Source organism: Hyla sarda, chromosome 8 (genome assembly GCF_029499605.1).
Source record: "Hyla sarda isolate aHylSar1 chromosome 8, aHylSar1.hap1, whole genome shotgun sequence".
In the NCBI taxonomy this organism is placed as follows: Eukaryota; Metazoa; Chordata; class Amphibia; order Anura; family Hylidae; genus Hyla; species Hyla sarda.
The window spans coordinates 54,594,252-54,609,832 of record NC_079196.1 but is presented as its reverse complement, the minus strand read 5'-3'; the positions used below and the strand labels follow the sequence as shown (position 1 = coordinate 54,609,832).

Genomic DNA, 15,581 nt, shown 5'->3' with positions numbered 1-15,581 from the left:
TCCACAAAGAGAATCAGTTCCTATCAAGGGGCAGTCTATTCTTGGCATTGGAAATTTAGACATTTTGCAGGTTACATCAATATTTGTCCTTTAATTTATTTTACTTTATTAGTGATATCTTGATGTAAATTTGACATATGCCAGTAGAAGTGATTTCTCTTACCAGGATATCCATCTTGATTTACATCTCCAATGTTCTTCACAGAAATTCCAAACATAGAATCCTTTGGGCCCTCAATTCGGATTGGCTTAACATTCTCCCATTTCCCCTCCTGATTCATGTATATGTAGATCGCTCCCCCTATGTCCTTGTTATCTTTATCAAAATACTGGGGCGCACCAACAACTATATCCTGCCAGCTGTGAAGAAGACAAATTCAGGTCATCACTAACAATAAGACAAAGCTTTTTACTTTAAAGGACATCTGCAAAGAACAAAAAGTTTCTGATCGCGGGGGGTCCGACTGCTGGCACCCCCCACGATCACCCGGCTAATGCACGTAGCATCAACCTCAATGAGGTCGACAGTACCCCACCTCCACGCCCCCTCATCATACAGTTCTATAGGAGAGGCGGGGAGGCACGAACACTACCTCCCCGCCTCTCCCATAGAGATGCATGGAGGAGGCATGTCGACCGCAACGTCGGCACGCCTCCTGCACGGGAGAGCCGTGGCAGAGCCATTGCCCTGTACAGGAGACCGCGGGGGGTCCCAGTGGTCAGACCCCCCCCACGATCAGACACTTATCCACTAACCTGTGGATAGGGGATACGTTTTTTTCGCTGCATAATTCCTTTAAGAAATTCTTATTTATCTAAGCCAAAGAGTTTAAGAGCATGTTCATACATGATAGATTTTTTGCAGATTTTTGATATTTCAGTACAGAACAAAACATGTGAATGAGATCTTTTAAAGCCTTTTCACACAGGGAATATTTCTGCAGTGGTTTTGAAGGGCATGCAGTAGACTACCTTTATTACATCGCAGATTTTCCACAGATTTTTGCAGCAAATGTGCATTTGCAAAGTAAAATGGCAAATGTACAACATAGCTGCAGATTTGAAAGTTCACAGTATGACCTCAAAACCACAATGGAAACAAAACGTTTGGGTGTGAACCGGATTCTGAAGACCCCCCCATTCACATTTTCTTTTTAAAAACGTAAGCCATCAAAGAGGCAGATTTACTATGCTTGTCTTTTTGTATCATCACGATATACTTCAGAGTGTCATTGCTGTTTAAGGTTTACATAATACATTTCTAAAAATAATACAAATAAATATAAATACAATAAAACACACATACAGATAAAAAGTTAAGTAAACAGCAGTTAAAACTTTTTTGTAAAAGTAGCTACACTGCTCAAAAAAAAAATAAAGGGAACACTTAAACAACACAATGTAACTCCAGGTCAATGACACTTCTGTGAAATCACACTGTCCACTCAGGAAGCAACACTGATTGACAATCAATTTCACATGCTGTTGTGCAAGTGGAACAGACAACAGGTAGAAATTATAGGCAATTAGCAAGACATCCCCAATAAAGGAGTGGTTCTGCAGGTGGTGACCACAGACCACTTCTCAGTTCCTATGCCTCCTAGCTGATGTTTTTATCACTTTTAAATGTTGGGGGTGCTTTCACTCTAGTGGTAGCATGAGACGGAGTCTACAACCCACCCTGTGTCTGTCAGCAACACTCTGTCTGTCAGCTAGTGTCCAGAGCATGGAGGCGCTACCAGGAGACAGGCCAATACATCAGGAGACATGGAGGAGGCCGTAGGAGGGCAACAACCCAGCAGCAGGACCGCTACATCCGCCTTTGGTCAAGGAGAAGCAGGAGGAGCACTGCCAGAGCCCCGCAAAATGACCTCCAGCAGGCCACAAATGTGCATGTGTACACTCAAATAGTCAGAAACAGACTCCATGAGGGTAGTATGAGGGCCCGAAGTCCACAGGTGGGAGTTGGGCTTACAGCCCAACACTGTGCAGGACACTCGGCATTTGCCAGAGAACAGCAAGATTGCCACTGGCACCCTGTGCCCTTCACAGATGAAAGCAAGTTCACACTGAGCACATGTGACAGACGTGACAGAGTCTGGAGACGCTGTGGAGAACGTTCTGTTGCCTGCAACATCCTCCAGCATGACCAGCTTGGCGGTGGGTCAGTAATGATGTGGGTTGCCTTTCTTTGGGGGGCCACACAGCCCTCCATGTTCTTGCCAGAGGTAGCCTGACTGCAATTAGGTACTGAGATGAGATCCTCAGACCCCTTGTGGGACCATATGCTGGTGCGGTTAGCCCTGGGTTCCTCCTAATGCAAGACAATGCTAGACCTCATGTGGCTGGAGTGTGTCAGCAGTTCCTGCAAGAGGAAGGTATTGATGCTATGGACTGGCCCACCCGATCCCCAGACCTGAATCCGATTGAGCACATCCGGGACATCATATCTTGCCCCATCAACCAATACCACATTGCACCACAGACTGCCCAAGAGTTGGCGGATGCTTTAGTCCAGGTCTGGGAGGACATCCATCTCGAAGGGGAAAGTTGCGGTGTTGGTACGGCCCCTTCCACTCCCGGAGGAGCTGCAGCAGTGCTGGATAGCTACTTCCTATTTTTTGCATAAAGTTGATTTCATCTAGTATAAACATTGATTTAATTGTACTATTTATTTCACATACACCATAGAGGAATGAGCTTGGGACTAACAGGAAGGATGTGATGTCTGCAGGTTTCAATATGACTACATTGCCAGCACTGTGTGAGACAGAGGGTCTCTGTAATCGGCTGCCAACTCTCTTATCAACGGCTTTTGACGGTGTATGTGGTTCATTTGCATTTGTGGAGGCCAACAACAAACTCCTTTAAGCTCAATAATAATGGAAAGCTTTTAATGACATCCTATAAAAATAGAAAGCAAAAAATTCCACTAGAGATCATTCCCTAACATGCCTTACTCATAGAATGCTGCATGTACAGTAATCAGGACAAATAGGCTTCAAAGGAGACGCCGGCTCCACAACAGGATCAGATAAAGCAAGGTAGATTTTTTCCCCAAGATGCAACGCGTTTCACTGCAGTTCCATGCCTGATGAAGCGTGCGAACTGCAATGAAACGTGTTGCATCTTGGGAATAAACCTACCTTGTTTTATCTGATCCTGTCTTGAGTGTATCCTGCACCTCGTGGAGCCGGCATCTCCTTTGAAGCCTATTTGTCCTGATCCCTATTGCAGCTGGAGGGCAGCGGATCCCTCGCTTCATATATGCTGTAACCATTGTTGTGTATGCTGTTACACAACACCCTGGGGTGAGCGGTTTTTATGTCTATTCTGTACATATCATATGATCTCTTTTAATGCACCATGAGGCGCTCTTGTTTTTACTTTTGGCATGTACAGTAAGGCATGTAAAGGAAATCTGACAGCAGAATCACCCGCATTAACCTGAAAATGCAGGTTAATAGTGCGAGAGAAACTGGCTCTAACTTCGTTTTCCTCATAAGAATGCAGGACCCATATGACCACCTATTTTCCAGCTAGAGTGCACACACCACTTCTGGAAGTAAGCAAGTAAGTGGGGCGTGCACTATAGCTGGAAAACACGGGTCACATGGGTCTTGACTTGGCGCCTCATGCCGACATGCTCAGGTCTACGATGGAAAAGTCATGTATGATGTGCAACCATAAGACCAGTAGATTTGGAGTTTTGGTGATAGTCGTGTTGTGGTAACGGTAAATCACAAAAATGTTAATGGTTATAGATGTATTTAACTTTTGACAAATCGGTAGTTAATACAAAAGGTAAGTATCAAATAGTTTATTATTTTAAGTCCTTAAGGGGGTAATCCGGTGGAAAACATTTTTTTAAGGTCTTTATAAGTCAACTGGTGCCAGAAAGTTAAACAGATTTGTAAATGACTTCTATTAAAAAATCTTTACCCTTCCAGTACTTTTTAGCAGCTGTATGCTGAGAAAATTCTGTTCTTTTAGAATATATATATATATTTTTTCTTGTCCACGGTGCTCTCTGCTGACACCTCTGTCCATGTAAGGAACTGTCCAGAGCAGCATAGTTTTACTATGAGGATTTTCTCCTGCTCTGGACAGTTCCTGATACGGACATCAGGTGTCAGAAGAGAGCACTGTGGACAAGACAAAAAAGAAATTCAAAAAGAAAATAATTTCCTCTGTACCATACAGCCGCTAAAAAGTACAGGAAGGGTTAAGATTTTTTAATAGAAGTAATTTACAAATCTGTTTAACTTTCTGGCACCAGTTCATTAAAAAAATAAAAAATTTCACCAGAGTACCCCTGATTTGTATAGTTTTATATGTGCCCAGCTGGGGGTGTAGTTAGGTTATGGGGGCTTAGGCATATTTTTTGCACAGGCGCCCTATGCTGTCAGTGTCCACCCCTGCACTGACAATCATTAGATGTACTGTCACAATAGGACACTGCAAACTTCATGTTGCTCTAGTATATTAAATATAAGAGGGGCTTTACACCAAGATCAGATCTTCATTCTTTTAGGAACTACCAAATTCTCATTGTCTTTCTTGCTAATCTAAGGACGCTTTCCAACTTAGTGAAAAGTTTTTTGTACATTTTTGTAACTTGTAGAGAACAGTAATCTCATAAAGGCCCTTCACTGTTTCAGTAGTTAATGAAGTATTTTGAGCGTTTGGATGAGGCTATATTTTAAAATAACAGCTGTGTCTACCTGAATATTTTTAGTACAAATTCAGAGTAGCTTGATGCTATCGGAAATTTTAATGGAACTCGTGTAAGTAAAACAGGAAACTAGGAAAAGGAAGAAAAGGAGCTGTTGTGGAGAGATAAATTGGACAAAGCGGTCAAGTAAGCAAAGGGGAAAACTGTGAAATGAAAGCATGTGAAAGAGCAAAATCATTAAGAATGAAGAAGCAAATATGAGATTTAGGAGATGTCAGGATAGAAGGGGGACTTATTTGTTTTAAGGAACAGTTGGTAGCAAAGCAGGGCAAGAGATGGGAGTATGAGGGCTTTGAGTCAGTAGGAGAGGATTTAGAGTGAGACACGCCCGCCCCCGCAATGCAAGTCTATGGGGCCGTCACGGCCCCTCCCATAGACTTGCATTGAGGGGGTGGGGCGTGACATCATGAGGGGGCAGGGCTATGACATCACAAGCTCCCGGCGCCGGCTCCAGTGTTCGGAATAGTTTGTTTCAAACGTTAAGCAGCGGAGTACCCCTTTAATGAAAAGAGAGTCTCCTAACATAGGGAACAAAAAGATAAGAGAGATCAATTTGGTAAAAAAATAAAAATTAAATTTGGATCTCCTGTGGGGCTAGAGAGCGTTGAAAGTGAAAACTAAAGAAAACTAAAAAAAAAGGTTTCAACAAATTCATGTGGATCTGCCTCTACTGAAACACAAGATTGCTGAGGAAAAAGGAGAAGAACCCTCAACAGGAGCCGGACGACTTATAGGGGTTGTCCAGGGATAGCAACATTTTTATATATGGCTGGGGCTCTATAAAAAAAAAAAAAAAAGTGGTACTTACCTACCACAATTCCCTGCTGGTCACTGGTTCTTCCTGGTGAAACATCACCCCTGCAAGAACTGCTCATTCTGACAATCACTGGTCAAGACAGGATACTGCTGCAGCAAGTGATTGGCTAAGCAAGACTGTACTGTGGGGACTACGCTCGACGGGATCAAGGAAGCAGCTGTGATGAGCACCCCCAACCATATACAGTGGTCCCTTAAGTCACAATATGAATTGGTTCCAGGATGACCATTGTATGTTGAAACCATTGTATATTGAGACCATAACTCTATGGAAACCTGGTAATTGGTTATTAAAGGGGTACTCCACTGGAAAACATTTTTTTTTAAATCACCTGGTCCCAGAAAGTTAAACAGATTTGTAAATTACTTCTTTTAAAAAATCTTAATCCTTCCAGTACTTAGCTTTTGCATGATCTACAGGTAGTTCTTTTCTTTTTAAATTTCCTTTCTGTCTGACCACAGTGCTCTCTGCTGACACCTCTGTCCATTTTAGGAACTGTCCAGGGTAGGAGCAAATCCCCATAGAAAACCTATCCTGCTCTGAACAATTCCTAAAATGGACAGAGGTGTCAGCAGAGAGCACTGTGGTCAGACAGAAAAGAAATTAAAAAAGAAAAGAACTTCCTGTGGATCATAACAACAGCCGATAAATACTGGAAGGATTAAGATTTTTTAATAGTAAAAAAAAAAGTAATTTACAAATCTGTTTAACTTTCTGTCACCAGTTGATAAAAAAAAATGTTTTCCAGTGGAGTACCCCTTTAATATACACATATAAATATATATATATATATATATATATACATACACAGAAAGTCCAAAATCACAGCACCAGTCAGGCCATGGATCTTTGAAAAGCTGGGTTGTCTTTTTTTTCCCCCACAACACTAGCAACGTTTCGGCAGTAGTAGCCTTTATCAAGCATTTATCATGCTTGATAAAGGCTACTACTGCCGAAACGTTGCTACTGTTGTAGGGAAAATAAAGACAACCCAGCTTTTCAAAGATCCACGACCTGACTGGTGCTGTGATTTTGGACTTTTTGTACATTTATCCATGAGCACAGAGGTTGAGGCCCGGTGCTGTCTCACACATATATATATATATATATATATATATATATATTTTCTATGTTTATTCTCTATATATTTGATAAATAGGGAGGAATGTTAAATGGTGCACTTGAAGGAAGCAAATCTCATTCTGGTGAGTTTCAAGGAGAAGAACAGATATCCGAGATTAGATAGAGATGGAGGTTGTATGTATGATCCATTCAGCCCTTGGTAGCTCTTTGACATCACTTATTTCAGTAACTATTTGACCGGCGATCTTACCTGTCACTATTGAGATCCGCTACTGATACATCATAACCAAATGAAGAGGCCAGCCCCTCGCCTTCGAAGACAAACTCCGGAGACAACATTCTCTCATTGGGCGGATACTTCTTTAGAAGAACCACAGCCCCACTGTGATTGGCTCGGGGTGCCCCCGATACGAATGTCATTTCATCTTGTGATGTAATTCCTTTGCTAGTATCCAAAGAGAACCCTGGGAATAGGAGCAACAAGTATGTAAATGAGCATCCAACAGAATAACAAAAGGGTGATAGTGCAAACTAAATGTAATACGAGTAATATGCAAAACTGGATTACGACATGCAAAAATGTGTGAAGTGAATACCGCCTTATTGTTACCTTCATAACGCACATATAGTTTTTTTTTTTGCAGGTCAGCAATTGACCCAAAAAGGAGTTTCATGTATTGCAATGAACTAAGTTGCAACTGTGGTGTACATGCAGGGGAATGAGATATCAGTGGGGCGGTATTATATTAATCTGATAAATGAATGTCATTTATGGTAATATATGAGCGTACAGAGTCCTCTAAAAAGCAGTGTTTCCCAACCAGTGTGGGAATGGTTGGCGATATTAACTTCCTGTTTGTGGCACATTAGTATATGTGAGGGGGGAAACTTTTCAAGACCATGGTGACCATAGTGGCCATTTTGAAGTCAGCCATTTTGAATCCAACTTTTGTCTTTTCAATAGGAAGAGGGTCATGTGACACATCAAACTTATTAGGAATTTCACAAGAAAAACAATGATGTGCTTGGTTTTAACGTAACTTTATTCTTTCATGAGTTATTTACAAGTTTCTGACCACTTATAAAATGTGTTCAATGTGCTGCCCAATGTGTTGGATTGTCAATGCAACCCTCTTCTCCCACTCTTCACACACTGATAGCAACACCGCAGGAGAAATACTAGCACAGGCTTCCAGTATCCGTAGTTTAAGGTTCTGCACATCTCGTATCTTCACAGCATAGACAATTGCCTTCAGATGACCCCAAAGATAAAAGTCTAAGGGGGTCAGATCGAGAGACCTTGGGGGCCATTCAACTGGCCCACATCGACCAATCCACTTTCCAGGAAACTGTTCATCTAGGAATGCTCGGACCTGACACCCATAATGTGGTGGTCACCATCTTGCTGGAAAAACTCAGGGAACGTTCCAGCTTCAGTGCATAAAGAGGGAAACACATCATCATGTAGCAATTTTGCATATTCAGTGGCCTACATGATGATGTGTTTCCCTCTTTTTTTTTTATTAAAGTTACGTTAAAACCAAGCACATCATTGTTTTTCTTGTGAAATTCCCAATAAGTTTGATGTGTCACATGACCCTCTTCCAATTGAAAAAACAAAAGTTGGATTCAAAATGGCCGACTTCAAAATGGCCACCATTTTATTAAGGTGTATCCATATAAAAGGCCCCCCCTGTACATTGTTCTGCACTATAGTTCTGTTTGAATGAAGCCTTTAGTAGTCGTAGTGTGAATGAAGCCTTTAGTAGTCGTAAAAGCAGCAATGAAATCTATACGGTAGAGCCGAGAACTAACGAAAGTTCCATTTCATGCAAATGTTGGTGAATTCATCACGGTGCCGACGTGGACATGTCAGCATGCTATCCACAGCAATGAATGATGGGTGATTTCACCAGAACATCGCACAATGAACCACAAACCTAAGTAGCTATTAGTTGCCACATCGATCGATTTATGACCCCTCGATTTTGGGGGTTCGGATTTATAGAGAAACTGATCTGGATCAGTACTGGACATTGTTGTCATAAAAAGAAGACCTGGGTATTTATAATAGTAAAACAAAGACAGGAAAAAAAGGAAAATGTGTAAGACGACATAAAGCAAAGAAGGATTTTATCATACAACCCATTAGCTCTCCAAGACGAAGATGAACCCTACGTGAAATATCCGGTTCCTGTTAGATTAAACCAGAAGATGGTGTCTGCTACCGATGGGTACACACGTGGGCACCCCCAATACAATCAGAAGTGAACGAATGGTTACCTAAGTAACTGTTAGCCGGAACAGGTACTAAATCTGGATTGCGTTTGGTTTCCCCACCAGTCTCATAAGGACCGTCTTCAAAAATGAACAGGTCATCGAATGAACTATTTTTGTGTTCTGCTCGAACAAAACCTGAATGGATGAATGAGTGAAATGGCAAATTAAAATAGGCAAGGAACATGGAAATAAATAGAAACAGGACAATATGAACCAGTGAAATATATGCAGCAAATAAATACATTTTTTGAAATGGAATACTTAAAGGGGTACTCCAATAAAAAAAACTATTTTTAAATCAATTGGTGCCAGAACGTTAAACAGATTTGTAAATTACTTCAATTTAAAAATCTTAATCCTTCCAGTACTTAGCTGTTGCTGCATGCTCCACAGGAAGTTCTTTTCTTTTTAAATCTATTTTCTATCTGAACACAGTACTCTCTACTGACATCTCTGTCCATTTTAGAAACTGTCCAGAGTAGGAGCAAATCCCCATAGCAAACCTATCCTGCTCTGGACAGAGGTGTCAGCAGAGAGCACTGTGGTCAGACAGAAAGGAAATTCTAAAAGAAAAGAACTTCCTGTCGAGCATACAGCAGCTGATAAGTACTGGAAGGATTAAGATTGTTAAATAGAAGTAATTTACAAATCTGTTTAACGTTATGGCACCAGTTGATTTAAAAAAAAAAAATAAAGTTTTTCACCGGAGTACCTCTTAAATGAAGGGAACGTAAGGATGTCGACAATGAGCATGTCTAAATATTTGGGAGTTTTCCTATATCTATCCACATGCCCATGCAATGTTTTATGTAGTTAGGCTTTCATTCATCCAGGGCAGAAATTCAGTAAGTCTGTATGACAATATACTGGCAGAAGGGGCTAGCTAGGCACCCATTTAGCTTTTTAGGCACTTGCCACATCGGCCTCTTCCTAGCAAACTAAAGTAATGGTATACTGACGGGATATGGATACATATATGATATGACCCCCACTGATCACTAGAATGAAATGGCCATTTCATATTTGTTTCCCTACACAGAACCACTACCTAGCCCACTGTTCCCCTACCGGAGTGCCTCCAGCTGTTGCAAAACTACAACTCCCAGCATGCCCGGACAGCCTTCGGCTGTCCGGGCATGCTAGGAGTGGTAGTTTTGCAACAGCTAGAGGCACCCTGCTTGGGAAACATTGCTCTCTCCAGTTCAATTTACTTTGTGTTGGGAGTGGAACTGTCCAGAATGTGGGAATATTTATCAAAACCTGTCCAGAGGAAAAGTTGCTGAGTTGCCCATAGCAACCAATCAGATAGCTTCTTTCATTTTTGAAAAGGCCTCTGCAAAATGAAAGAAGTGATCTGATTGGTTGCTATGGGCAACTTTTCCTCTGCACAAGTTTTGATAAATCTCCCCCAGTGTCTCTGTCTATTGTAGATCCTACTGATATAGATCCCCTTTAACCTGTAGCAAAAGAGAGAAGATTATGTTCACTACAAGCAGGCCCAATGGTGGGCAGATGTCTTGCCGGTGTCCATGTTAGGCTACTTTCACACTACCGTTCTCATATGGTAGTGTGACGGCCATCGGGGCCGCCGGTGAGAATAGCGGGAGAAAAAATACTGCTTGTGCCGTCTTTTTCTGCCGCTACTCCAGCTGAAAAACAGTGGTGCCCATTGGACCCCCTTTACTCTAATGGTGTCCATTCAGACCTGCTGTAGCTCGTTGCGCCCTGTCAAAATGACGGCTGTCAAACTAAAAAAAAAAAAATGACGGACGTTCTTGACAGGGTGCAACAGCAGTGTGAAAGTAGCCTTATCTGGTTGTCTATGGTCAATTTAAACTTGTTGACTAAACATTAAGGCTGGTTTCACATGTTCGGCATTTGGCTCAGTGAACCCAGCCTACAACTTGCTGCAACTGATGCCACAAGTGATGACAAAAGTGCATCAGTTGGCATCAATTGTTTCATGCATTGTTTAATTCATTAATTGTGCGTGCCAGACAGGGGAGCACAGAAAGATGCGTTCCCCTTGTTCTGCGCCAATGCGGCACCTTCCACCGTCCAGCATCCAAAATAAGACGCCGGATTAATGTGAACAGTCAATTCACAGAAAAACACTAAAATATTACATTTATTATAATAATGAAAGTTGGACTTTTGTTTATATGCTCTGTGTATTGATTTGGAGGCAACACTAAGAGGAAATACCAGTCTGCAGTGATACATGAATGTCAACTGTCCCATAGAAATGAATCAGGATCAGTTTCCCTTCGATGTTTTTTCTACATTGCTGGAGGGAAACGTCGCTGGACAATGGGCATATGTAAAGGGAGCACACAAATTATCTAGTAATGTTGCATTCACCATCAATAAGGCCCCTTTCACACTGCCGTTGTGCCCGTCGGAAAAAGTCCGTTTGGCTCTTTTTTGTGCCTTTAACGTTCATTATCCGGATGGGGCACAACGGGCAACAACAGGTCCCGACATATTACTATTATGGGGTCCGTCGGGCGCTGTTGTTTTTTACATTTTGTCACATTATGTATTTTTTCTCCTGCTATTCTTCCCTGTTTCCCTGACGTGCATTGCACTACCGTGTTCAAACGGCAGTGTGAAAGAAATCTAAGATGGACATTGTCTAGATATTTCCACTTACGGTACATTAGATATAACCAAGTGGACATGTGTGATGAACGAGGCTCATATGAGCCATTGGTCTAGCCTAAGTCTAGAAAGCATAGCTGGAAAGCTTTCCCGGTCTCATGCATGCAACCTGTGAAATCTGGTGAGATGGATATAAAAATCTTCTATATTGAGAAAGGCAATTTCATCTTTAGAAACTAGATATACCTTGACCATACCTTGGGCACCCTATCCAACCAAGAAAAATGCTCCCATATTTGTTTTTAAACAACAGTAAACAGTCTTTATAAGTGACATTTATACGTATAAATGAATAATAGGTACATGTAAAAGGCCCATTAGTTGTACCATTGGTTCTCCTCTTTGAAGACTACACCATATAATGTCATGTAGAGTAGACATCAGAATGAAGGCTGATCTTCTGAAACTTCCTGCCCAGGCTTACAACGTGAACGTAGGACAAGTCTGCATACCTTTCCAGTTGTATGTCCCAGGTGCACCAAACACAACATAATGGTAGTCCTTTGTAAACGTTGCAGCAACACCTTGCTGACAAGATCCGAATTTCTCATGACCCCTCAGTCGTCCATCACAAAAATTCCAGTCTCCTCCGTCCATTTCATCTGAGATAGTGAGGTCTTGGCTCAGCACATAACACCTTCCGGTGATGTCGCGAGATTCTTGGGGCGTATTCACGAATCTCCTTCTTTCATATCGGTGAGCACAAGTCTATTGTTTAAAATAGGACATATTATAATTGGTACAATATTCAAGGAGTTTTCGGCTCAGGACCCCACAACCAATGACCCTCCTAGGTCTTTTCAATGGATAACTATTGTCAGGTCTTAAAAGTATATCTTCTAAGTATGCATATAGCCATTAATAATCGGCTTCAACATACTATTCAGGGCTTTACAATTTGCTCCATTTCGAAACGTTTTTCTTAGTGTGGAGAAACAGATGTTATGTTGGCTATAACACTATTTAGGAAACTCTTTAGTCCTAGTGACATTATGTTAACATATTCATAGGCCTTTTTTTTTTTCTCTATATTTTATTTAAATATAAATAAAAAAATCTCCACAATACTTACCACAATCTTGCCTCCTGGTCCTTGACTCTGAACACTTACACCCATCCATTGGTTTTCTTTACTCTCAGATGTTGGGTCCACTGTAAATAATAAGTAAATGTAAATAAGTATTAACCAAATAGTATAGACAAATTCAGAGGGCACAGTCAGACTGAAATATTCATCCAATATACACGTATGCTAATCACCATATCAACAGTAAAGCCAGCCGGTAACTGGAATAATGGCTACAGCGGGGTGCTAAGCTTCAAAAGCATAAACAAAGATACAAAATATCATAGAAGGATGAGAGCTTGCACTCACCGCTACTGTAGACTCTATCTTACGGGCGATCCATTCCAGCAGGGAGACTTCATTGATGCTGGGTGCTCAGAGGCTAACAGCCGTTTTCGCACAGTAGGTGTGTGCTTCTTCCAGCCTCAGGCCGGAAGAAGCACACACCTACTGTGCGAAAACGGCTGTTAGCCTCTTAGCACCCTGCATCAATGAAGTCTCCCTGCCGGAACGGATCGCCCGTAAGATAGAGTCTACAGTAGCGGTGAGTGCAAGCTCTCATCCTTCTATGATATGTTGTAAATACGGTAAGTATTAGTTTATTCATCTCAATACAATGTTAGAGTTTGGTGTGTTTTGGGGCATTTTATTACCACAATTTGCACAATAGTCCTGTATTTTTGCTGTGGTTTTACACATTGTTTACCGCAAATTTGTGCAAGTTACAGAAAAGAAACGCCAGATAGGACCTCTGGTATAGAATATCTGTTATTTATGGTAATTTGTAGTGAGATGCATAGCAAAGAAAGTTTATATTTACTGTGTGCCAGTTCTATGGTAGTATTAGTAATAATAATAATAATTATTATTATTATAATTTTTATTATTGTCATTGTTATTATTATTATAGTAATGCATAGTGCAAATAAAGAATAGATTCAAATGAACTTTCATCACGGAGCCAAAACTGAAGAGTCTGGTGTTTCTTGTCCCCTCCATGCCTTTTTCAAGGACAGTATCTCCTTTATAAGCTCAAAATGCAATTAATGTGGAGATAAGAGTCCTAGCAAAGTGGCAGGGCCCCCTATCTCCAAGGGCCCCATATAAGCTGTATGGGGGAGATTTATCAAAACCTGTGCAGAGGAAAAGTTGCCCAGTGTCCCATAGCAACCAATCAGATCGCTGCTTTCATTTTGCAGAGGCCTTGTTAAAAATGAAAGAAGGGCTCTGATTGGTTGCTATGGGCAACTTTTCCTCTGCACAGGTTTTGATAAATCTCCCCCTATGGTCTGCCTCTATGGTACGAAGTCCATTTACAAGGTCAATATCACCTCTTCAGCTTTGTTCTAATGTCTTTGTAATTTACAGTTAAAGGGGCATTCCAGAAATTATTTTTCATTTGACTATTCTACAGGGGCTGTAAAGTTAGTGTAGTTCATAATATAGTGTCTGTACCCGTCTGTGACGGTTTTCTCACAATTCTTATGTGATTTTCACCCTAATATTTATTTTTAACAGCATACAAAATGACTGTTGTCTCAGATTTTTCCCAGCTTGCAATGCAGCCGAGACCTGACTCACTAGTCAGCTGATGACAGGGAGCCTGTCTGATTCAATGGGTGGAGTGATCGCTTGGTGGGAGAGAGATCAATCTGCAACTAATGCAACAGCTGTGGGCACCCTGATTGAAAACCACAGGTCTTTTGAATGGATGCAGCTCATTTATGTTTCAATGGGTGGGGTGGCTGATGTGTGGAAGGGAGGAAAATGGAATTATGCAATTTGTAGGCAAAGAAGGAAACTCAAACAGGAAATACCAGTTCATAAAAACATAGCGACAGTGTTATAATAATCTCACAACATAGCCATTGAGCCCCAAGACACAGATCCTTCTAAGCATGTACTTTACTGTCTGCCAGGTACATACTAAAATCACCTTATGGTAGATAACCCCACTAAAGGGGTACTCCAGTGGAAAACTTTTTTAAAAAATCTACTGGTGCCAGAAAGTTAAACAGATTTGTAAATTACTTCCATTAAAAAATCTTAATCATTCCAGTACTTATTAGCTGCTGAACACTACAGAGGAAATAATTTTCCTTTTGGAACACAGAGCTCTCTGCTGACATCATGACCACAGTGCTCTCTGCTGACATCATGACCACAGTGCTCACTGCTGACATCTCTGTCCATTTTAGGAACTGTCCAGAGCAGCATATGTTTTCTATGGGGATTTTCTCCTACTCTGGACAGTTCTTAAAATGGACAGAGGTGTCAGCAGAGAGCACTGTGGTCATGATGTCAACAGAGAGCTCTGTGTTCCAAAAAGAACAGAACTTCCTCTGTAGTATTCAGCAGCTAATAAGTACTGGAAGAATTAAGATTTTTTAATAGAAGTAATTTACAAATCTGTTTAACTTTCTGGCACCAGTTGATTAAAAAAAAAAAAAGTTTTCCACCGGAGTACCCCTTTAAGGATACACTAGTTTATATATTGTAACATGCAAATGAATGGAAATGGTTGTCAGCAATATACCTGAATTATCAAATTCAACCCTTGTGCACGGAGCTGTGGACGTAATATCACAGGAAAACAATCCACCCGATACGTTCGCTTTCTGAGCGGGAAAGGCTTTCGTTCTCGGTGCACCAACCAGCAATCTGTCAAAAAAGAAAATCCTGTTTAGTGACAAGACTCCAGTAGCTTCTATCAGGCTACAATGGCTTTATACTGTATTAGATGAGCCCTGTATAGCACTTGTATGTATAGTCTACATAAGGACGTTACAATAAAAATGCAGCGAACACCTTCAGGGTCATAATCCAAGGATAACAAATCAGATGAAAGCAAAGCAGTCAGACAATGATGGCTAATGACATGAAATAATGTTTATGATATTGAATGATGGTATAAAAGGTTATAAATACACAAAAAAAAA

At 41.1% G+C, this 15,581-nt stretch overlaps 1 protein-coding gene across 3 annotated transcripts in view; it reads right to left on the bottom strand.

The window, feature by feature from the left end:
* Nucleotides 1–15,581, bottom strand: part of ITGA6 (integrin subunit alpha 6) — an 86,513-nt gene that overhangs the window by 28,519 nt on the left and 42,413 nt on the right. For all 3 annotated transcript variants that reach the window (XM_056533401.1, XM_056533403.1, XM_056533404.1), the window contains exons 2-7: nt 15,179–15,303; nt 12,649–12,728; nt 12,029–12,284; nt 8,919–9,050; nt 6,886–7,099; nt 164–360 (exon numbers count right to left, since the gene is read on the bottom strand). In XM_056533401.1, coding sequence (XP_056389376.1) covers nt 164–360; nt 6,886–7,099; nt 8,919–9,050; nt 12,029–12,284; nt 12,649–12,728; nt 15,179–15,303 — 1,004 coding nt within the window. The remainder of the gene's footprint in view (nt 1–163; nt 361–6,885; nt 7,100–8,918; nt 9,051–12,028; nt 12,285–12,648; nt 12,729–15,178; nt 15,304–15,581) is intronic.